The sequence below is a fragment of the Aotus nancymaae genome, unplaced genomic scaffold, assembly GCF_030222135.1.
Source record: "Aotus nancymaae isolate 86718 unplaced genomic scaffold, 86718_ANA_hifiasm-v0.15.2.pri h1tg000033l, whole genome shotgun sequence".
NCBI classification, from domain to species: domain Eukaryota; kingdom Metazoa; phylum Chordata; class Mammalia; order Primates; family Aotidae; genus Aotus; species Aotus nancymaae.
Window position 1 is genome coordinate 44,775,600 of NW_026988447.1, and position 24,422 is coordinate 44,800,021.

Here is a 24,422-nt window from a genome sequence, read left to right on the forward strand (position 1 = left end):
AAGTAGTAGTTTCACTCCTACCCACTCAAGGGCCGGCTGTATAAGAAGAAATACTAGATAAAAGTAATTTTAATTTACAAATTTTAAATGTAATTAAGCTCATTTATGCTAAGTTATAAAGTTACATAGAGAAGCATTCTGGCATAAATTGAATCTTTAGTTTTCATAAACTGGTCTTCTCCAATCCAGGGCTTCCCTATCCTGCCTCATGTAAGACACATGAACTCTTTTTTTTTTCTTTTGTCTAATTTCTCTACCAGTGGTATCTCCCAATCCTAACTTCAACTGCAGTTCAGGAAATACAAGTGGTTTGAAGCCTCGGTAAAGTATACCATATAGAAAATATAGGGATAAAAATGTTACACAGTTTAGGTTATTTTATAGATTTGTTTCAAATTTGTTCATCTTATTTTGGTGTAAAAAGTCATTTGCTAATGATGCAAGTAATAGTTTAGGCTTAGAAATACTAATCCATTGTTGACTATCTCCTGCTTTTTCTCATTAGCCCTTTGAGAAACTTTTCCTATTCAGACCCAAAGTCTCCTCTTTAACTTGTATTCTAAACCCCAGAAATGTCATAGCATTTATCTGCTCTGCCAGGTCTAGCACTAAGAAATTTTATCTTCCTCCTATTTCTTCCGTTTGTCTAATGAGAGAGGTGCTGCTTTCAGGTTATGCTTAGGCTGGGAATACTCTACCTCATCGTGGATTCACATTACCACTCTCTATGTTGCTTTCCTAATCAGGAGAATTCCTACTGTCTGACACAGTCTGGACTGGTAGTTGGTTGATTAATCAAAAAAGATCGTTAAGGGGTGAATCATAAAGAGAGAAAATATGTACACCTTAAACATTGCATTTTAACTTAAACTTATATATTAATTTGCCAATATTTCGAGGAGGGACCAAGGTCTTTTTCTGTAAGTTTAGTTTCTTGTTTTCTTACATAAACCTTACCCATACTATATTGCCCAGGATCTCTGATTTTATGGTTATAGAATCAATTTTTTTCTTTCTTTCTTCCTTTCTTTCTTTTCTTCCTTTCTTCCCCTCACCTTCTCTTCCTGCCTTCCTGCCTGTCCTGCCTCTTTTTTCCTCTTCCTTTCAGAACAGGGCTATCCCATAGGCAGTGTGCACAGTAGCCCCGATTTCTTTTTTATAAGTACATAAGATAAATGAATGTCATTAAAATATTCTATTGGCAAAAGATGTATAGAAATGAACAGTTAAAAAAGGAAATGAACAGTTTTTAAAAATTTTTCGTAATGTTTTCCAAGTATATTGTATTATATACACTCTTTAAAGTTGTAATTAACAGTTACCTAATAAACCACTCAGAAAGTGAGAATGTGCGTGTTTCTATTGGTTGAATAAAACATCCTTCTGCACGTCAGGTGATTTCCAGTGTTTTGTGTTCAGTACATTAAAGGAGGATCTAATCAAATTGTCAGATAAATAAAAAACAGTTTTTTTTATTTACCTGAGGTCAGGAGTTCAAGACCAGCCTGACCAACGTGGAGAAACATCGTATCTTAAAAAAAAAAAAAAAAAAAAAAGTAGATATTTGAACCTACCTGTAAATGTAACTTTATGTGATTTGTAATCAAACCTTTGTTACTTGAATTTCTCAGGTAATTAGACTCAGGAACAACTATTATAGCCTAATTTGCAGGATAGCTCAGATATTTGCCCCCATAGGGTAGGTGAAGAGAACTAGCATTTTGTTGATTGGTTTAATGCTAGTGTCCCTTCCTTCCACCCTTTCGTTTTAAACAATGGTTCTCAGCCTTTCCTGCTAAGAATTACCTACCAGAGTTTTTCAAACTGCTAGTCAAAACCAATTAGTGTGTTGCCAGTGCAGTTTTAAAAAAAACAAAATAGAATAGATTAGAATATATCAGAGTATGACACAAACCTTTTATATACTTTGCTGTATATGTTTTTGTGTGAATATATACCATAACATAATATAAAATTTATTGCTTGCTTTCCAAATAGCTTGAAAGCCATGACCTAGAGTGTTTGTTAAAATACAGTGTCTAGCTTGGCACAGCGGCTCACACCTGTAATCCTAGCAATTTGGGAGGCTGAAGTGGGAGGATTACTTGAGCCCAGGAGTTCAAGACCAGCCTGGGCAACATAGGTAGACTCCATCTCTGCAAAAAAATTTAAAAAATTAGCTGGGCATGGTGATGTATGCCTGTAGTCCCAGCTATTTGGAAGGCCAAGGTGGGAGGGTCACTTGAGCCTGAGAGGTCAAGGCTGCAGTGAGCCATGATCAGTGTACTACATTCCAGCCTGGGCAACAGATAAATGTGCTGTCAAAAAAAACAAATAAACAGCTCCCTACAATTATTTTAAAAAAAAGAAAGAAAGAAAGAAAAAAAATACAGATTCCTTCTGAATTCTTTTATCTGGAAAAAAAAAAAGTAAAGAAAAAATTACAGATTCCTAGTTGACTTACCTAAGTGGTTATCAGACAAGTCTGGGTGCTTAAAAGACGGTTATTATAAACTCTGAGTTATCTGAAAAAACTTGGTTTCTCTCCATAATAGCAGATTTCCTAAAGGTTCCATATAGGCTACCATCTTTTTTCTTTACCTAAAAAACTATTTTGAGAAAACACATGAGAGATGGTCTTTGGAATTCAGATAATAGATTAAACTTACAGAGTATTTTGCTTATGTAATTAAACAACAACAACAACGAAACTTTTCTTTATATAAATAAACTGGTCGGGCGCTGTGGTTCACGCCTATAATCCCAGCAGTTTGTGAAGCCAAAGTGGGCAGATTATTTGAGCCCATGATTTGAAGACCAGCCAGGCGACATGGCAAAGCCTCATCTCTACAAAAAAATACAAAAATTAGCCCAGCATTGTGGCATGCACTTCTGGTCCCAGCTACTCTGGGGTCTGAAGTGGGAGGATTGTTTGAGCCCAGGAGGTCAAGACTGCAGTGAGGTCAAATCACAGTGAACTGTGATTGAACCACCGCACTTCAGCCTTGGTGATGGAGGGAGACTTTGTCTCTAAATAAATAAACTATTTTTGCTCATTAGATGAGTATTTCATTAGTTGAGTGGTACCCAGAAATATACTAGGGTCATTTTGAATCTTCTTTCTCACATTAAAAAACACTGAAGTTTCCAGCCACTTGTTCTAGATATTTTGTCTTTCTAATCTCAGTGTTTGCACATAAGGATTCAGTAAATATGTGTTGAATGTCTGGAGCCAGGGAAAATGTGTGGCTTTTTTTACAAACATATCTGTGAAATTTTTTGTTACTAATGAAGTGCTTGATCTTAAATTTTTTTAGATGTTGTCAGAAAGTATCACATCTATCCAGGGTGGTTGTGTAGGGAAGGACAGCTATGATGAAATCGTGGTGTCCACATATTCAGGTAAAGTAAATGATAGTAGGTAATTGAAGAAAGAATCAGCAACAAAAAAAAATCTAAATTTAATAGACTGCTTTTCCTTTTTAAGAAAGAGTTATAGTAGTCCCGCCTTATTCATTGGGAATCCGTTTCAAGACCCCCAGTGGATGCCTGAAACCTCAGATAGTGCTGAACCCTATATATTATGCTTTTTTATGTACCTACATGCCTATGACAAAGTTTAACTTATAAGTTAGGCATAATAAAGATTAACAATAATAACCAATAATAAAATAGAGCGATTATAACAATATGCTCACATCACTACTCTTGTGCTTGGGCCCTTATTAAATAAAGCAAGGTTACTTGATCACAAGCACTGTGCTACTACAACAGTTGATCTGATAACTGGTTTGGCCTCTAAGTGACCAACAGGCTGGTAGCAGGTATCTTATACAGCAGGCGATATGTTGGACAAAGGGATGATTCACATCCTGGGCAGAATGGAGCAGGATGGCATGAGATTATACCACCCTATTCAGAATGTTGTACAATTTAAAACTTAGGAATTATTTATGGAATTTTCCATTTAATATATTCAGACTACCATTGCCTATGGGTTACTAAAATGTAGAAAGTGGAATTGTGGTTAAGGGGAGGTTACTGTATTGGTCGGTGACTCTTACTTACAGCATTAAAAACTTTATTAGTTAAAAAATAAGGAGAAAGTGTAGGCCTCGATTTAAAAATAGTTGATACTTGAATGATACTTTTTAGAGTGTTTAGCATGTCACTATTACCTTTAAATATTAAATGATATTCTTTGATTTAAAGAGAAGTACTTATTGAGATTTACTTCATGTTTTGGACTATGTATGTATCTTATAAAAACTTCTTTTTTTTTTTTTTTTTACTTCAGACAGGGTCTCAAAAAACTTGCCCAGACTTGCTTTTGAGTTGGTAATTTTTGCATTCTCATAGTAGTCATGTGAGAGTTTAAATTTCTGTGAAAGTAATTTTTTAAAGGCAATTCTTATTTTTCAGCTGTTTTTGCAATTGCTAGAATATGTTGACTTATTCCATACTTTAAATCTGTTAAGAAATAAAAGATTCCCTTTATTATACTATTATAGTATTTCAGGCAAAAAAAAAAAAAATGATATCACCAAATGCTTAAGTAATTTCTCTGTAGTCTGAATATTTTCCAGCTTGACTTTATGTTTTGTTTTTGAATGAAGTCCTAGGGTTAAGTCTGGTTGATATTAGTGGATGGAAGGGCATGTACATGGGAGTTTCTGCTACACAATGCATAATTTTTCTTTTTTAACACTAGCAGTACTAAGTGGTGCCTGATTATAATTCATCTCTACAGGCTGGGTTACAGGTCTGACAACAGAGCCCATTCATAAGGAAAGTGGACCCGGAGAAGAACTGAAAATTAATCAGGAGATGCAGAATAAAATTTCTTCCTTACGGTAACTTTGAGTTTTTTATTTCCTTTTTTTAAAAATTTTCTGAAGTGTGTGGTTGTTGCTTTTTATTACTTATAGTTGCAGTATATTTTATTGGAAGGAATTATATAATTAATTAATCACCTTTTAAAATGAAAGTTTATGGTTTTGAGAAAATTAGCAGTAGTGCTGATTAATATTTTAGAGATAGAAATATACTTTTTTGTATGCTTTATTCTATATAGACTTTTTCTTAGGTCAGGATTGTACTTTTCATTTTTGTGGTCATAGACTCTTGTAGTGTTTTATTTTTTGTTTTTCACAGACATTAGAAATAAATCAACACAGATGGCTGTATTGTTTCTCATTAAAGCTGATGTTTACTGTTCCTGTGGACCCTTCTGAATCTGTAATGTTGGCTTATAAATTTTCTTAACTGGAACTGAGTAATGTTGACTCCCCTAGACACAGGAATTGCTTTTATGGTCTGCTCAACTTGATGTGTGCTGTGAAAAGGGACCCCAGACTCAAAGAAAGATGCTTCATGCAATGAAGTAGTAGGAGTTGCTGAAACTTTTAATGACCGCTCTCCCCGTTTCAACCCATGCTGACCTTTCGTGGAGTGAGGGATGATCTTGTTTTGGTGGTAGGTGAAGGCTATGAAACTTTTAAGGCAGCAAATGCCACAAGTACTAGTAGCACAAGCTGTTTCACCAAAGCCACCAGAGAGCAAGCTATAATGTTCATGCAAACAAGGATACTAAGTATGGTTAATGACTACTCTCTCACATCCTGAATACAGTACCTTTTATTTAAAACCAACTCTACTGTCTCTTGATTCCACTGGAATGTAAACTTTATGAAAAGCTTATGTCTGATTTGTTCATTTGGTACCCAAACACATGGGAGTAAATATGTAATATTTAGCAGTAAATATTTCTTTGATGAATGAATCTTTTCCTTTGTTCTTTGCCCAGATCCCTTCCAAGCTCCTCCCCAGACTTTTCCTCCTAAATTGTGGCTAGTTAAGCCTCATGTTGTTCTGTCCCAATGACTGTTTACTTCATTTGCATGTGGCATTTCCCCTTAACTGGAGATCTAAGCAATACCTGTGTAGTTCAGTCTCAGCAGAATCCTCTCCAACACTTGGTAGTTAAGCTGTACCACTGGCTTATGAACATCCTTGTGGTCCCCAAAATGTTAATGCTCTGCAGCTTCCTTTTATTTTTTATGTCTCCCCTAATGTCTTACTGAAAGTTACTTGTTTACTGGCTTCACACATTTTGTCTCTTTTCATTAAATCTAATATGTTCTGCAGTATTAGTTTCTCTTCTCAGTATAAGCTTCTCTTCTGATTAGTACTTTATGTAACTATAACTAGATTCCTGTGTTTGATTGCTAGTATGGGACTGAGTAGATGTTTTAATTTTTAGATTAAGGATAAATAATGTGGAATCATTTGGTCAGTCATAGAAGCAAAATTTTTGTTCCCTTTATTTTTATTTTATTAGCTCAGCCAATAAAAACACATTTTGCAAAAGCAAATGTCTCAAATTTTCATAAACATTCTAAGGACCTCAAATGTTTATACTTATATTTGCCAAATTTGTGTATGTTTTACTCCAGGAATGAGTTGGAACATCTGCAGTATAAGGTATTGCAGGAAAGAGAGAATTATCAACGGTCTTCTCAATCAAGCAAAGCAAAATCAGCAGTACCTTCCTTTAGTATAAATGATAAATTTACACTAAATAAAGATGATGCCAGTTACAGCCTTATCTTAGAGGTACAGACTGCAATAGATAATGTCTTAATACAGGTAAGCAAAACGTCTAATTTCTTAGTTTTATGACTGGATCTGTTTTGCAAACCAGTCGTATGTACTAATTATTATTGAAAATTTTTAGTTTTAGACAGTACTTTTATTTTTATTTATTTTTTTGAGACAGAATCTTGCTCTGTCACCTAGGCTGGAGTATAGAGGTGCAATCTCAGCTCACTGCAACCTCCACCTCCCAGATTGAAGTGATTCTCCTGCGTCAACCTCTCGAGTAGCTGGGAATACAGGTGTGTGCCACCACACCTGGTTAATTTTGTATTTTTAGTAGACACAGGGTTTCACCATGTTGGCCAGGCTGGTCTCGAACTGCTGACCTCAGGTGATCCACCCACCTCAGCCTCCCAAAGTGCTGGGATTACAGGCGTGAGCACCCCACCCAGCCATAGACAGTAATTTTAAATGTTTATGCCTTTTTTATCTTCCTTTAGATAATTAGTTTGCTCATCGATTATTTGAATTATATTTTTACTTTTTATTTATCATGTACTTAATAAACAAAAGATGGACTTAAGTTTTAGGAAGAGATAGAAAAGACAGGTTTTTTTCCTTTGGCTACCCTCTGGGAGAAACTTAAAAGAGAGATGACTTAGAAAACTACCATATTTAATGCCCTTGCTAGAAATTTTTTTTTTTTTTTTTTGAGACAGAGTCTCACTCTGTCCCCCAGGCTGGAGTGCAATGGCGTGGTCTCGGCTCACTGCAACCTCCACCTCCTGGGTTCAAGTGATTCTCCTGCCTCAGCCTCCCAAGTAGCTGGGATTACAGGTGCCTGCCACCACGCCCGGCTACTTTTTGTATTTTTAGTAGAGATGGGGTTTTACAATGTTGGCCAGGCTGATCTCAAACTCCAGACCTCTTGATCCACCTGCCTCGACCTCCCAAACTTTTTTTTTTAAGCCCCAAACATTAAAGTACAGCTTGCTCATTAACCCAGTAGTTTCTAGTAGGTCAACAGGCAAAGTAGAAAATCCTAAAGTGTGAAATTTAGGGATAATAATGTAGATTCCATTCATCAATGTATATATTTACTTATTTAAATTGGAAGGTATTAAGGAAGTAGAAAAGAATGATAGGATGAATAGAAAACAAACAAAAGGTAGTAAACCAATCACAAAATGAGAACATAATAAATTGGAGGAAGAAAAGGTTTAAAGAGATATAATGGAGAGAACAGATTATTAATTAACACTTAAAGGCAGAAAACTCTCTTAAGTAATGCTAGCTCCCGGGCTGCTGCATTGAACAACTCTAGGAACGCCATTCACATAGAACATAGTGCAACAGCTTTGTCCTACAAACTGCCTCTCCAGAAGATACCAAAAATTATCTTCTTTTTGTGTTACAGGGGAAATTGAAATTGATAAAAATGAACTGATACAATCAGAATGGCTATATGATTATTTATAACTCATGTTAACATTTTTAGCACTTTACAAAAATAGGTGGGACAACTGGACTTTTAAGGGAGTGGTGAGAGATGATATTCTGTAATTTTTGTAATCCAAGTTAGAAAAAAACAGGTGATTGTAAAATAATAATATTTATTCTTTATAATATTTATTTTCTAGAAGTATATACTATCAAGTATAAATTAAGAGAATTCATACTCTCAAATTAAAGATGAGTATAAACTAGAACTAAGGAGAACTCTTAGAGAAAACATAATTTCTGAACATTTTTAGATTTTCCATCTCAACCTTCTTTTTTTTTTTTTTAATATTGACTGTAGAGTGATGTTCCTATAGATTTACTTGATGTGGATAAAAATTCCGCTGTTGTTAGCTTTAGCAGCTGTGATTCTGAGGTGAGTAAAAAATACAAAAGAATTCTTCACATGCTTTCCTTCCTAATATGCCATTTTGATTAAAGTCTATAAATGCTGCTAGGTTTTATATTTCTTTTTCAATCGTTTCTTACATAACCTTTCCTTCAAAAATCTGTGTTGATTCTCTTTCCCTATCTTCAGTCAAGAAACCTGGTGTTGTCCTAGATTCCTTCTTTTCTGTGATCTGTTACAGGTTAATATCCCTTATGTGAAATGCTTAGGACCAAGAAGTATTTTGGACTTTAGATTTTTTTCAGATTTGGGAATACTTGTATTATACTTACTTGTTCAACACCCCAGATTTGAATATCTAAAATCTGAAATGTTCCAATGAGCATTTCTTTCAAGTATTACCTTGGCACTCAACAAATTTAGGATTTTGGAGTATTTTAGATATTCGGTTTGGGGATGTTCAACCTATATATCCAATTAGTCACTAGTTTCTGTCAGTTCTACCTCCATGGCTTTCATACTTCTACTTGGGTTCACTCTTACTCCTGTGAACTTAGTCCAGGCCCTTATCATGTGTTACTTAAACTACTTTATAGGTTTTGCTGCCTCAGCTGGGTGCAGTGGCTCACACCTGTAATTCCAACACTTTGGGAGGCTGAGGTGGGTGGATTGCCTGAGGTCAGGAGTTTGAGACCAGCCTGGCTAACAGAGTAAAACCCTGTCTCTACTAAAAATACAAAAAATTAGCTGGGTGTGGTGGTGGGTGCCTGTAATCCCAGCTACTAGGGGGGCTGAGGCAGGAGAATCACTTGAACCCGGGAGGCGGAGGTTGCAGTGAGCTGAGATCACGCCATTGTACTCTAGCCTGAGCAATAAGAGAGAAACTCAATCTCAAAAAAAAAAGTTTCTTTGCCTCTAGTCTTGCTGCTGACTTCTAGGCTATGCTGTATGTACATTGCCACAAGAGAGGTCTTCCTTCCTAAAACACAAATATCACCGTATCTTTCTTTTCTCAAAACCTTTTAAATATTCCTGATTTCCTGCTAGATATAAATCTAGATTCTTTATTGTGGCATAGAAAACTTTCCATGATTCAGCTCTTGATTACATTTCTAACTTCTCTCTCACCAGCTGCTACCATCCCTCCCATGCACATTATTTCTGCCAAACTGAAGTGCTTAAAATTCCTGAAAATGCTATACAGTTTCACACATTCCTGCATTGGAGTATGATCTGTTGCTTCCCCCGCTCTTCCTGCCCTGCCCTACTTTTTCTAGGCTTGTTGAAAGCGTACTAAACTTCTTTCAACAGACTTTTATTGAGCACTTAACATGTGCACAGTACCTGAGATGAGATCATGTCAGTGCTTTTGGACATTCTTCTTTCTGCTTAGTACTAGCCGATAAGCAGTCTCAGAGCGAGGTGTGACTTCTGAAGAGAAGTTAGGGTATAGATAAGGTTTGGATTAATTGCATTGGAGAAGGCAAGCCAGAGCAGGAGGAGATGGTAACTGGAGTTGGTGGGTAGTTATATTAATATATATTTTACTTTTTAAATTTATATGCACTGGCACTGCTGCAGAATATATTTTATTTTTTGTTATTTATTTTCTTCAGACATGGTCTCACTCTGTTTCACAGGCTGGAGTGCAGTGGCGTGATCATGGCTCACAGCAGCCTCAACCTCCTGCACTCAAGCAGATCCTCCCATCTTAGCCTTCGAAGTAGCTAGTACTATAGACACAAGCCACCATGCATGGCTGATTTTTAAATTTTTTGTAGAGACAGGGTCTCCCTATGTTGCCCAGGGTGGTCTCAAACTCCTGGGCTCAAGTGATCCTCCCACCTCACCCTCCCAAAGTGCTGGGATTATAGGCATGAGCCACCGCTTCTGGCCTTATATATTTTTTATAAAGGAGGTTCTACTTGGGTTCATTCCTACTCCTGTGAACTTAGTCCAGGCCCTTATCATGTGTTGCTTAAACTACTTTATAGGTTTCCCTGCCTCAGCTGGGTGCGGTGGCTCACACCTGTAATTCCAACACTTTGGGAGACTGGGGCGGGTGGATTGCCTGAGGTCAGGAGTTTGTGACCAGCCTGTCTAACAGAGTAAAACCCTGTCTCTACTAAAAATACAAAAAATTAGCTGGGTGTGGTGGTGGGTGCCTGTAATCCCAGCTACTAGATAAAGTAGATAAAGTAAAGAGTAGATAAAGTAAAAAGTTGATAGATATAAGAAAAATTTTCTTTTTTTTTTTTTTTTCCCATGGAGTCTCCCTCCATCGTCCAGGCTGGAATGCAGTGGCATGATCTCAGCTCACTACAATCTCCGCCTCCCAGGTTCAAACAATTCTCCTGTCTCCGACTCCCAGGTAGCTGGGACTACACACGCACAACACCATGCCCGGCTAATTTTTGTATTTTTAGTAGAGATGGAGTTTTGCCATGTTGGCCAGGCCGGTCTTGAACTCCTGATCTCAGGTGATCCACCTGCCTCGGCCTCCCAAAGTGCTGAGATTACAGGTGTGAATCACTGTACCCAGCCTATTTTTCAATATAATTTCACAGTAAAAATTTTATTTTTAATAAGAGATTTTATAACAGTTGCATTATATTATCAATATATGGTTTGTCATCCCTGTTTGAGAACAAAGCATAAAAGATATGGCCTACATTTTTATGATTATTTAGAAAGTCAAGTTAACCTAAACTTAAAATCTTTGATTCTTAAATTACTATGAAAGATTAATCTGTTTTAATTATATCACTGAAGGATTCTCTGAAATGAGTGTTTCATACTAATTTAAAATATATTTTCTAGGACAATGGCCTTAAAAAAAAACTTATGGAGATTTCAAGTATACACAAAAGTAGAAAGACTAGTATAATAACTTTCATGTATCCATCACTAATTTTCAACATATGGTTAGTCTTTTTTTTTTAAGAGATTGGGGGATCTTACTGTGTCATTGAGGCTGGAGTCCAGTGGCGTGATCATAACTTACTGCAGCCTCAAGCTTCTGGGCTCAAGCTGTCTTCTTGCCTCAGTCTCCTGAGTACGTAGGACCATAGGGATGTGCCATGATGCCTGGCTCATTTTTTTTATTTTTTATTTTTTGTAGAGATGGGGCCTCACTTTGTTGCCCAGGCTGGTCTTGATGAACTAGCTTCAAGCTGTCCTCCCACTTCCCAGCCTCCCAAAGTGCTGGGATTACAGGTGTGAGCCATTGTGCCCAGCCCAGTCTTATTTGTTTATGCTCTTCACCCTCTCCTTCTCCATTCCCAAACCTAATTCCAAACCTGTTATCTGTATTATTTGTCGATAAACACTGTGGTATAAAATGTTTGTTTTTAATCAAACAAGAATATATTTACAGCTGGGCATGGTGGCTCACGCCTGTAATCCCAGCACTTTGCTAGCCCAAGGCAGGTGGATCACTTGAGGCCAGGAGTTCAAGACCAGCCTAGCCAACATGGCAAAACCCCATCTCTACTAAAAATACAAAAAAGTAGCTGGGTTTGGTGGTACAAGCCTATAGTCCCAGCTATTTAGGAGGCTGACATACGAGAGTCGCTTGAACCCAGGAGGCAGAGGTTATAGTGAGCTGAGATTGCACCACTACACTTTGGCCTGGGTGACACAGCAAGACTCTGTCTCAAAAAAAATATATATATATATTTACTTTTAAATTGATTGGTCCTCTCTGTTGAGTTTAAATGATTTGAAATTAAAATGTTTGAATTTTATTTTTTATATTACCATCCTTTTTCTTTGATTATTTAATAAAAATAGAGAAATAGCAGTCACGAAAATTGCATATAAATTATCTTACGTTGCTCTGTGTTTTTGTAATCCATGTACCAAGCTACGTTTTTCTATTTCTAGTAGTTTAATACTCAATTTCAAGAAGTTAAAATATTTGAAGGAACTCCTCTAGGTTAGTTCAACAAACATGTATTAAGCACTTACAGTATGCCAGGCACTATGCTATTTGCTGGGAATACAGAGATAAGATGTTTCTTTTTCCTCTATAAGTATTTGTGAAAATCAAAGAGATTCAATATCAAACTCTGATGTATGTGCCTTTATAGTATAAACATTTTGTATTAGTCCCTAACTCTGATGTATGTGCCTTTATAGTATAAACATTTTGTATTAGTCCATTTTCACACTACAGATAAAGACATACCCGAGATGGGACAATTTACAAAAAAAAAAGGTTTGTTGGACTCACAGTTCCATGAGGCTGGGGAGGCCTCAAAATCATGGCAGAAGGTGAAAGGCACATCTTACATGGCGGCAGACAAGAGAAGAGAGAATGAGAGCCAAGAGAATGGGGTTTCCCATTATAAAACCATCAGACCTCATGAGACTTATTCACTACCATGAGAAACAGTATGGCAGAAACTACCCCCATGATTCAATTATCTCCCACTGGGTCCCTCCCACAACACATGGGAATTATGGAAGTACAATTCAAGATGAGATTTGGGTGGGGATACAGCCAAACCATATCATTCCATCTCTGCACCTCCCAAATTTCATGTTCTCACATTTCAAAACCAATCATGCCTTCCCAAGAGTCCCCCAAATCTTAACTAATTTCAGCATTTACTCAAAGGTCCACAGTCCAAAGTCTCATCTGGGACAAGGCTAGTTCCTTCTGCTTATGAGCCTGTAAAATCAAAAGCAAGTTAGTTACTTCCTAGATACAATGGGGGTACTGGCATTGGGCAAATACAGCTGTTCCAAATGGGAGAAATTGGCTAAAACAAAGGGGCTATAGGCCCCATGCAAGTCCAAAATCCAGCAGAGCAGTCAAATCATAAAGATCCAAAATGATCTCCTTTGATTTCATGTCTCACATCCAGGTCATGCTGATGCAAGACGTGGGCTCCCATGGCCTTGGGAAGCTCCACCCCTGTGGCTTTGTGGGGTATACCCCCAATCTTGACTCTTTTACTGGCTGGCTTTGAGTATCTTTGGCTTTTCCAGGTGCACAGTGCAAGCTGTCAGTGGATCTACCATTCTGTGGTCTGGAGGACAGTGGCTCTCTTCTCACTAGGCAGTGCCACAGTAAGGACTCTGTGTGAGGGCACCAACCCCACATTTTCCTTCCACACTGCCCTAATGGAGGTTTTCCGTGAGAGCCTTGCCCCTGCAACAAACTTCTGCCTGAACATCCAGGCATTTCCATACATCTTCTGAAATCTAGGCGGAGGTTCCCAAACCCTAATTATTGACTTATGTGCACTGACAGGCTGAACATAACATGGAAGCTGCCAAAGCTTGAAGCTTGCACCCTCTGAAGCCACAGGCCAAGCTCTGCATTGGCGCCTTTCAGCCATGGTTGGAGCAGCTGGGACACAGAGCACCAAATCCCTAGGCTGCACATAGCACAGAGACCTGGGCTTGGCCCACAAAAACACTTTTTCCTCCTAGGCCTCAGGGCCTGTGGTGGGAGGGGCTGCCTTTAAGACCTCTGACATGCTCTGAAGACATTTTCCCCATTGTCTTGATGATTAATGTTTGACTTCTCATTACTTATGCAAATTTCTACAGTCAACTTGAATTTCTCAGAAAATGGGATTTTTTTTTCTATTGCATTGTCAGGCAGCAAATTTTCTGAACTTTTATGCTCTCCTTCCCTTATAAAACTGAATGCTTTTAACAGCACTCAAGTCACCTCTTGAACGCTTTGCTGCTTAGAAATTTCTTCTGCCGGTTACCCTAAATTATCTCCCTCATGTTCAAAGTTCCACACATCTCTAGGGCAGGAGCATAATGCTGCCAGCTCTTTGCTAAAACATAATAAGAGTCACCTTTGCTCCAGTTACCAACAAGTTCCTCATCTTCATCAGAGATCACCTCAGCCTGGATTTCATTGTCCACATCACCATCAGCATGTTGGACACAGCCATTCAACAAGTCTCTAGGAAGTTTCACACTTTCCCACATTTTCCTGTCTTCTGAGCCCTCCAAACTGTTCCAGCCCCTGCTTGTTACCCAGTTCCAATGTCACTTCCACATTTTCGGGTATCTCTATAGCAGCACCGTACTCTGCCAGTACCAATTTACTGTGTTAGTCAATTTTTACACTGCTGATAAAGACATACAGTAGACTGGGCAATTTACAAAAGAAAGAGTTTTATTGGACTCATAGTTCCACAAGACTGGAGAGGCCTCACAATTGTGGTAGAAGGTGAAAGGCACATCTCACATGGTGGCAGACAAGAGAAGAGAGACTGAGAGCAAAGAGAAAGAGGTTTTCTCATAAAACTATCAGATCTTGTGAGACTTATTCACTACCATGAGAACAGTATGGGAGAAACTGGCCCCATGATTCAATTATCTCCCACCAGGTCCCTCCCACAACACATGGAAATTATGGGAGTACAATTCAAAATGAGATGTGGGTGGAGGCACAGCCAAACCGTATTACATTTGTTGTTTGCATTGTCAGATTTTTAGAAAAACTGTTAATGTTTAAAAATCTTATTGTAAAGACAAGATGGAAAGAGCATGTGCTTTAGATAGAAATTTGAATTCTAGTTTCATTACTTACTGGCTTTGGGGAAATTATTTAACTCCTCATAATCTAGTTTCTTCATATGTTAAAATTTAATTAGTGCATAGGGTTTTTGTAAGTATAAGTTAGAACATGTTTGAAAAGCACTTAGCACCGATGACAGGTACTTAAGTTAATGTTAACCATTATTATTATTGATGCTTTGTTGTTGTTGCTAAAAACAGGAGTTCATTCTTTTCTTCCACTTTGTATTCTTCCCAGTTAAATGACAACTTCCTTCTTGCCACTTATCGGTGCCAGGCAAATACCACAAGGCTGGAACTAAAGGTAAAAATATTAGAATTTACCTTTACTTGAATGTTTGGATTTCCTTTTTCCTGCTGGTATATCTTACAACATATGATGTTATTTGTTTGCATTTAATTTCTCCCTGAAATGAATTGTTTTGGAGTAATGAATTTTGAGTGACTAGTCAGTCAGGTTGTAATTTAGGCCAAACCATAATCTCTGCTATTACTTCTCAATCACCTTCTCTAAAATCATTGATTTTTTTTTTTTTTTAATAGAAACTGGGTTTTGCCGTGTTTCTCAGGTTGGTCTCAAACTCTTGGGCTTAAGCAGTCCACATACCTTGGCCTCCCAAAGTGCTGAGATTACAATGCATGGGATTACAGGGGTGTGCCACCATGCCCAGCCTAAAATTACTGGTCTTAAAATTTCCTCTAACTGAAACATTTTTTTCAAGTTTTCTATTATAGAAAGTTTCAAACATTTATAAAAGTAATAAATCCCCATGTATTAATCACACAGCTTCAGCAATGATCAACTCATGGCCATCTTGTTTATGCTATCATTCACTACCCTAAAATATTTTGAAGCAAATACAGGATATTCATAATTTCATTTAGTATGTCTAAAAGATAGGTACTCTCTTTTTTTAACATAACAACACTATTATCACACCTAAGAAAAATCAATAATAATTTTTTAATATTATAAAATATTTAATGTTCAGGTTTTACTGATTTTTATTTTATAGCTTAAGCCAGTCATCTTCTAAATTAACTTAGTTATTTAAGCATCTGGGCATTCACCATATATTTTTCTACCTTCTGAATTTTGCTGATTACATTCCAGTGATATCATTTATTACCATACATTCTAGAGAAAACCTTTTAAAGTTTTCTTTAGCAATTTAATGACTTAGTCATTTTTATAATTAGATACTTAGCATAGCACACAAATCAGTTTTAGTGATTTGTAGTGGGATTCATTTTGATAGACCTATGATCTAAAAATTAAGGACTCTAACATTTATCCTGGTGTTTTGATGTTTTGAAACTCAAAGGTTTTTTTATAAAACTTTTCAAGAGAGATGCTGTTACACAATATTTTTTTCACATCTGGTTAAGGAAGTTTCAGGTAAATATGATTTTTCCCCTAAACAATTCATTTTGGTCTGCATATATTCCCTTTTATATACTTTGAAAGAGAAATGAAAAACTGAGATAAATTTATTTCTAAAAAAAAAAATATATTTTATCAGTAAGTGACCTAATTAAACATTTTACATTGAGCAAGTTTCTGCCAATAAATTTGAAAGTAGTCTAAAAATTGTTTAAAAGCAGTGTTCTCTTTTTTTTTATTTTTTAGTTTTTGAGATGGAGTCTTGCTCTGTAGCCCAGGCTGGAGTGCAGTGAGGCAATCCTGGCTCACTGCAACCTCCACCTTTCAGGTTCAAGCGGTTTTCATGCCTCGGCCTCCTAAGTAGTTGGGATTACTGGCATGTGCTACCATGCCTGGCTAATTTTTGTATTTTAGTAGAGACAGGGTTTCACCATGTTGGACAGGTTGGTCTCAAACTCCTGACCTCAGTTGATCTGCCTGGCTCCAAAGTGCTGGGATTACAGGCATGAGCCACCATGCCCCACCATATTTCTCTTTTTTTAATTGGATATAATAATTTTAAAGTATAGAAGAATGACAAAATGCCTGAAAAGAGCCAAGAAAATTATGAAAAAGAAGAAAAGGTGGAACTTGCTTTGCCATATGATAAAACATACCATATAACTACCATAAAATAATGGAGGATATTTCTAAGCCTAAATAAATAGGCCATGCAACAGAATAACCTAGAAATAGAACCCAGATTATATTTCACATTTATGGGAATTTAGGGCATGACATTTCTATTTTAATAGAAGGGAACACTTCTGTTAAATCAGTATTTCTATTTAAAAATTGCTGTTGGCACAACTGGCATCCATCTGGGAGAAAATTAAATGAAGTATCTTATGCCATATATCAAAAATAAATTCAGATGAATTAAGTACCTACTTATTTAAAAAAAGAAGACTCAATTGTCTAACAGATAATAATTGTCAATAAAATATAAATACAGCCTATAATTGTTACAATAAAAACCACCGAGTAAGGAAAATAGGCAAAGGATATGGATAGGCAAGTCACAGAAGAGAGGATTGGGCACAGTGGCTCACCCCTGTAATCCCAGCACTTTGGGAAGCCAAGGCAGGTGGATCATTTGAAGTCAGGAGTTCAAGACCAGCCTGGCCAACATGGTGAAACCCTGTCTCTACTGAAAAAAAAGGAAAAAATATTAGCTGGGCATGGTGGCGCACACCTATAATCCCAGCTACTTGGGAGGCTGAGACACGAGAATCGCTTGAACCCAGGAGATGGAGGTTGCAGTAAGCCGAGATTGTGCCACTGTACTCCAGCCTGGGCAATGGAGTGAGACTCTATTTCAAACAAAAAAACTCAAAACACAGAAGAGGGAATCAAAATAGCTAACAAACAAAAAAGTTCTATCTTATCTTTAGCCAGAGAAATTCAAATTAAAATAACAAAAAGCAGATTGGCAAAAAATGTTAAAGAACAACATGCTAGGGGACAGGGATGAGGAAAATGACACTGTCAGTCATAGCTGGTGAATATATAAGTTGTTACAGCCACTTTGGAAAATAGATATGGGGGAATCTTTTTTTTTTTTTTTTTTTTTGAGGTGGAGTTTTGCTCTGTTGCTCAGGGTGCAGTGGTGTGATCTTGGCTCACTGCAACCTCTGCCTCTGGGGTTCAAGTAATTCTCCTGCCTCAGCCTCCTGAGTAGCTGGGATTATAGGCGTCCATGACCACACCCAACTAGTTTTGTATTTTTAGTTGAGATGGGGTTTCTCCATGTTGGTCAGGCTGGTCTTGAATTCGTGACCTCAGGTGATCCACCCACCTTGGCCTCCCAAAGTGCTGTGATTACAGGTGTGTGCCACCACGCCTGGCTGGTGGAATCTATTAATAGCAGTAAAATAGCAGTCATATACATATAGATGTGAGTATAATTAATTGCAGCATTGCTTCTAGAAGCAGAAAAGTGGAACCAAGGTGAATACTCAGTGATTAAATGGTTGAATAAATAGCAATTTATTCGTATCTTGGAATATTATACAACTATGATAAAAGAATTAGTTGATCATCCATACCTGTTAACATGGAGGGAATTTCATAAAACAAACAAAATGCTGATAAAATCTCCCTATATAATTTGTATATATTTTAATCTATAATGATATAAATATGAAGAAAGGTATGGAAAGAAACATACCGCCGGGCACGGTGGCTCACGCCTATAATCCCAGCACTTTGGGAGGCCGAAGCGGGTGGATCACGAGGTCAAGAGATCGAGATCATCCTGGTCAACAAGGTGAAACCCCGTCTCTACTAAAAAATACAAAAATTAGCTGGGCATGGTGGCGCAGGCCTGTAGTCCCAGCTACTCGGGAGGCTGAGGCAGGAGAATTGCTCGAACCCAGGAGGCGGAGGTTGCAGTGAGCCGAGATCGCGCCATTGCACTCCAGCCTGGGTAACAAGAGCGAAACTCTGTCTCCAAAAAAAACAAAAAAAAAAGAAAAGAAACATACCTGTCTGATACATCCAGTTATACAATATGGGGAAGCCATAAGTGGGATGGGAGGAGCAGGGAGGTGATGTTGGTAATAGGAGAGGTAGAGATAAGGGGCAAAATGCGAATACTGGAATTGAAAGCAAAGATATCTATGATCTCAATAGAACTTAGCCATGTGAAATACATTAAATTAGGTCTTTCTCTTAAATTAGATCTTCATATCTTAGTGAATTATTATTTCCTGTTAAATATGTTGAATTCTCAGGATATCCAGTCAGTCATATTCAAAATAGCCCAAAAGAATTTCCAGTCCAAATATGCCATAATTAGATTATAGATATGCATCTCTATTTTCTTTTTTTTTCTTTTCTCCACCATAAGTCATCATGCTAATACATCTCTATTTTCACAGAATGTCGATAATTAAGTTATTTGAAACGCTTTTTCTGTCAATAGATTTTTATAACAACAGCTATATGCTAAATACTTTTTTTCATACATGTACATAGAGAGACATATGGGGGAGGATTTCAGGTGACTTACATGTTTGTCCAGATTTTTCTTTATTGTTTGAATTTGTAAATAAGGAATATTAATTGTTGTACTGATTATTATAAATTAATTTTTTCATATTGTTATGTTCATTATTAAAGCTCTTTTTCTTGTGGAAAAAAATCCCTGCCAATATGAGCTTATTACTCTCTAAAAATAAACTGCAAAATGTAGGTTTATCATATCTATTTTTTATTTTCTTTCTATATTTTTACTTCTTTTCTTATCATCTTCCTAGTTAGCAATATTTGTAGTGCAACATTTGCACAAAATCTTGCTTAAACTTTTAAAATATTTCCCACTTAAATCAAATGTTGATATTTTCCCCCTTATGCTATGAAAAGTATGAGTTAAAGGATCAATTAGATTAGAGAAGTTACTTTTGCATAGTTCAAGAGGTACTACAATCCATCCCGTGAACTGGAACACAGTAGGAAAGGAAAAAGAAGCTGGACAGCTTTCCAACTTTTCCAGCTTTCCAGCTTTTCCTCTTAAATTAGGCCTTTGCATCTTAGTGCATTATAAGTCTTGATAACTTGTGTTGAACATTTTAAAGATATATTTTGTTGCTAAATATTCTTATTTTCTTTCCTCTTTTGTGTTGAATCAGATTCGCTCAATTGAAGGCCAGTATGGCACACTACAAGCATATGTGACTCCAAGAATTCAACCCAAAGCCTGCCAGGTTCGCCAGTACCACATCAAACCTCTTTCACTTCATCAAAGAACTCACTTTATTGATCATGACAGGTAGGACAAAGGAAAGAGCAGTTTCTTTTTAGGATATTACACAATTCAAATAGACCTGTTTTTTATTTTTATAGTGTGAATTCTGGTAGCAATTTTTACTTTACTTTTTACTTTAAATATTTTAAATACTATGGATTTAATATTTCTAAGAAATATAAGATTCTTTGTCTTATTTTAGAGACTGATTTGTGTTGGACTTTCCCATCTTTCTCATATATTACTATCCAGGGATTATTAGAATAGCAGTTCTCTCTCTCAGATACCTAATGTGAGAGCAAATGCTGTTTAACCTTTAGGTAGTGTAATAGTTCTCTGTGAATAAGGCCTCATTATATTAGCCTCAAATATTATATTTCTTTTATATTTCTTCTCAGGGAATGCTGATAAAGCAATTGGTTGTGATAGTGCCTTTTATTTCCATTCACCTTAGGCATCTATCTCTTTGTAGTTTTTTGAGGTTAGAGAACATAGGCTTAAATGAAAGAGAAGAGAAAGAGATGAACAATTACTGATTACTTTCTTTGTGCCATGTATTAAACTAGGTGCTTATGTAGTATTTAATTCTTAAAACAAGACAGGTAATAATGTCTCCATTTTACAAATGAGAAATGGAGGCTTAGAAAAGTAAGTAACTTGCTGACAAGAGGACTAAAGCTATGAATTGAAGCCAAAACCCATGTTCTTTGTATTGCTGCCTGTAATTTAAAATATGTAATTTGAATAGGATGTAAGGCAGACTATTCCTAAAGATTTTTGGAAAACATTAAAGAGAATAGACTCTTTCTGTCTTGCTTAAAAGTCAAGGTTGGTATTAATGGAGGTGGCATGGTATGCTAGAAAGAATAGTAAATTGGGAATCAAGAGACTTGGATTACAATCTGTTCCTGTCTGACTTTGGGTAAATAATTTAGTCTCTAGGTTTTAGTTTTTTCATCTGCAAATGAGAGGATTGGTCTGAACTTTTCATTTTATAAACTGCATTTTCTTAACTCTTTATATATAATTATCCATCTGATTTATTTTAAATTTGATTTATTTTACAGTTTTTTTTTCATGTTACTTTAGTGTGTATGATACCATGTTTTTACAAGACAGAAAGTATGATACCATATTTCTGCAAGATAGAAGATACTATTCTCTAAGTTGTCCAATGGCACAGAGCTAGTAAATAATGGAACAACCTACATCTGTCTTACTCGAAATCCCAATTCTTTGCTTTCACACTCTGCTGATTATTTCCCTAAGGAGATCCTTATATAAGTGTATTTTGTAGTTTATTTAGTATAAATACTAGATAAGCTTTTTTAAAATTAGGGCTGGGCATGGTGGCTCACACCTGTAATCCCAGCAATTTGAGAAGCCAAGGCAGGTGGACTGCTTGAGCCCTGGAGTTCAAGACCAGCCTGGGCAACATAGTAAGATCTCATCTCTATAAAATAAAAATAAATAAATAAACTTAAAAAAAAGAAATATGCCCAAATAAATGGAATTTTATTGAAAAGCATGTTATAATGAATAAAACCTCTTTACATATATCACTTAACTGATACTTAGCACAAGTGCAGATATAGATAAGTGTTCAATTTTTTTTCATAAAATTGAAGTGTTCATTTATTTGATGTATAAGATTAATCTTGGAAAATTGAATGGGTTCTTTTATATTTGTTTACTGCAAAATTCTGCCTGTTAATGTGTACATATGGTACTTCCATGTATTCCCACATATAAATGTGTGCCTCTACTATTAAATTACAGACCCATGAATACACTGACTCTAACAGGCCAGTTCAGTTTTGCTGAAGTTCACTCCTGGGTGGTTTTTTGTCTGCCTGAAGTTCCAGAAAAACCTCCAGCAGGAGAATGTGTGACATTTTACTTTCAGAACACCTTTCTAGATACACAACTTGAAAGTATCTACAGGTAAATCAAACTTATTACTGGTTCACAAATGTTTTTTATATAACTGTAGCTTCTAAGTTTTCCTTTAAGTTAGGAGTTGTGAGTAATCTGATTGAAAATCTATACTGTTCAAGAGAATCTATTGAAAAACAAGTCAAATTAGTAAGTTTAGAAAAGTGATTGAATAAAGATGTATATGCAGAGATCAGTATATTTCCTAAATTCCCAACAATAACTATAACTAGTGAGAAAATAAAGTATTTAAAAAGACATTTTCAGAGTAGCAATAACAATAACAAAATAGCCACATAAAATCTGTAGGAATGTTCTTAATTAGAAATATGTAGAACTTGCATGAAAAAACTGTAAAATTTTATTGACATAAAATTTGACATGATTAAATGGAGTAATATATTCTATAGTCATCAATATGAAGACATTGTAAAAGATGACAGTCCTACCCAAATTGATTTGAAGATTTATCCTAATTCTAATAAAAACTCTAGTTGAATTTCTTTATGCATAAAATAGACCATGGCTTAAAACTTTAGGGCTTAGAACGTGCAGGCTTTTCGCAGCTATTCTGATATGGTATGGAGGTCATGATATTGTTTTATACTCTTCTCAAGCTTCTAGTTGCACCCATTATTCCTCCACTGTCACTTCTAACTCATCTCCTATAAGCTCCAATAATTTCTTTCTTAACTTCTCAATATAATAGAAGCTAAACTTTTCCTTCTTTTTTTTTAACCTGTCTGAATGTGAAATGGCCTACTTCTTGGGCAAGGCTGATTTCTCTACATCTACCTTTGAGCTTGAATCCTCCTGCTTCTTCAAGGTTTTTGCATTCTCATTCTTTCTCACATCTGTAGGTTGTTTTTTATTTGTTTGTTTTGTTTTGAGACAGGATCTCATTCTGTCACCCAGTTAGAGTGCAGTGGCTGGATCTCAGCTTACTGCAACCTCCCAGGCTCAAGGGATCCTCCCACCTCCCTCCTGAGTAGCTGAGACCACAGCCATGCACCACCATGCCCAGCTAATTTTTTTATTTTCTGTAGAGACAAGGTTTCCCCATGTTGATCAAGCTGATCTGAAACTCCTGAGCTCAAGCAATACTCCTGCCTTAGCCTCCCAAAGTGCTGGGATTATAGGTGTGAGCCACCACACCAGGCCTATAGGTTGTTTTGTTTGTGATTTTTTTTTTTCTGTGGGGTTTGTTTGTTTTGCTTTGTGGTGTTTATCTGGGAGAGAGAAACTTCTTAAGGTTCTTTCCCTAAGCAGATAATTGACATATTCTCCTAACTTCTAAAAACTTAGCATGGTAAAGTCTCAACTAGGGAACAAGAAGTAGAACTACTAGGGAGGTTATACAGAAGCATGTGCTTTGGAGGTAGACATAATTAGGTTTGAATCCTGGCCTGTGACTTACCAGCTCTGTGACCTTAGCTGGTTACTTAACTCTCTGAGCTTCAGTTTTCTTTTCTGAGGAATGAAAATAATAGCACTTACTTTATTAATTGTTATGATGATTAAAAGAAGATAACCATTTCAGTCATTCTATAGTACCTGGCACTGTGTGTTTACTAAATATCATCTGTCAAGATTAAAGACTAGTAGAAATGTCATGATTTCTAAAACATAATTAAGATCAATGTAGTAAGGGTGTATTATTCATCTTTCTAGAAAAAACCCAATTATCTTTTTTGTTTGTTTGTTTTGAGACAGGGTTTCACAGGTTGGAGTGCAGTGTCATGTTCTCACTGCAACCTCCTCCGCCCAGGCTTAAGCTACTCTCATGCCTCAGCCTCCTGAGTAGCTGGAATTTTAGGAGTGCGCCACCACACCTGGCTAATTTTTGCATTTTCAGTAGAGACGGGTCTCACCATGTTGGCCAGGTTGGTCTCAAACTCCTGACCTCAAGTGATCCACCATCTCAGCCTCACAAATGCTGTCATTACAGGCATGAGCCACCACACCTAGCCAAAGCAATTATCATTTGCATATAGCTAGTTGGTATGCATGATTTGTGTGTGTGTGAAAAACAAATGAAAAAGCAACATTAAGTATATGAAAGATGATACATGTTAATTAGGAAACTTGGTCATCATAAAAAGGAACCAGATGCAAGCAGCTTAACCAAATAAAAGGAATTTATCAGCTCACATAACTTAAAAGTCTAGCAGTAATCTGCCTCAGGCACAACTGGATCAGTGGCTTAACTGATGTCATCAAGATTTTAATCCCTTGTTCAATTCTGCTTTTATCTTTTCTTGGCTTTACCATCCAGTGTTATGGCCACCAGCAGTTCCTAGAATCCAGTCTTACATATT

The 24,422-nt window shown here is 36.6% G+C and overlaps 1 protein-coding gene across 1 annotated transcript in view; it reads left to right on the top strand.

Moving 5' to 3' along the window:
• BBS7 (Bardet-Biedl syndrome 7) overlaps positions 1-24,422 on the top strand; it is a 50,138-nt gene that overhangs the window by 20,591 nt on the left and 5,125 nt on the right. Inside the window, exons 9-15 of the mRNA XM_012473064.2 lie at positions 3,318-3,402; positions 4,751-4,853; positions 6,456-6,648; positions 8,399-8,473; positions 15,237-15,302; positions 20,054-20,193; positions 21,949-22,113. Of these exons, the coding sequence (XP_012328487.1) occupies positions 3,318-3,402; positions 4,751-4,853; positions 6,456-6,648; positions 8,399-8,473; positions 15,237-15,302; positions 20,054-20,193; positions 21,949-22,113 (827 nt within the window). The remainder of the gene's footprint in view (positions 1-3,317; positions 3,403-4,750; positions 4,854-6,455; positions 6,649-8,398; positions 8,474-15,236; positions 15,303-20,053; positions 20,194-21,948; positions 22,114-24,422) is intronic.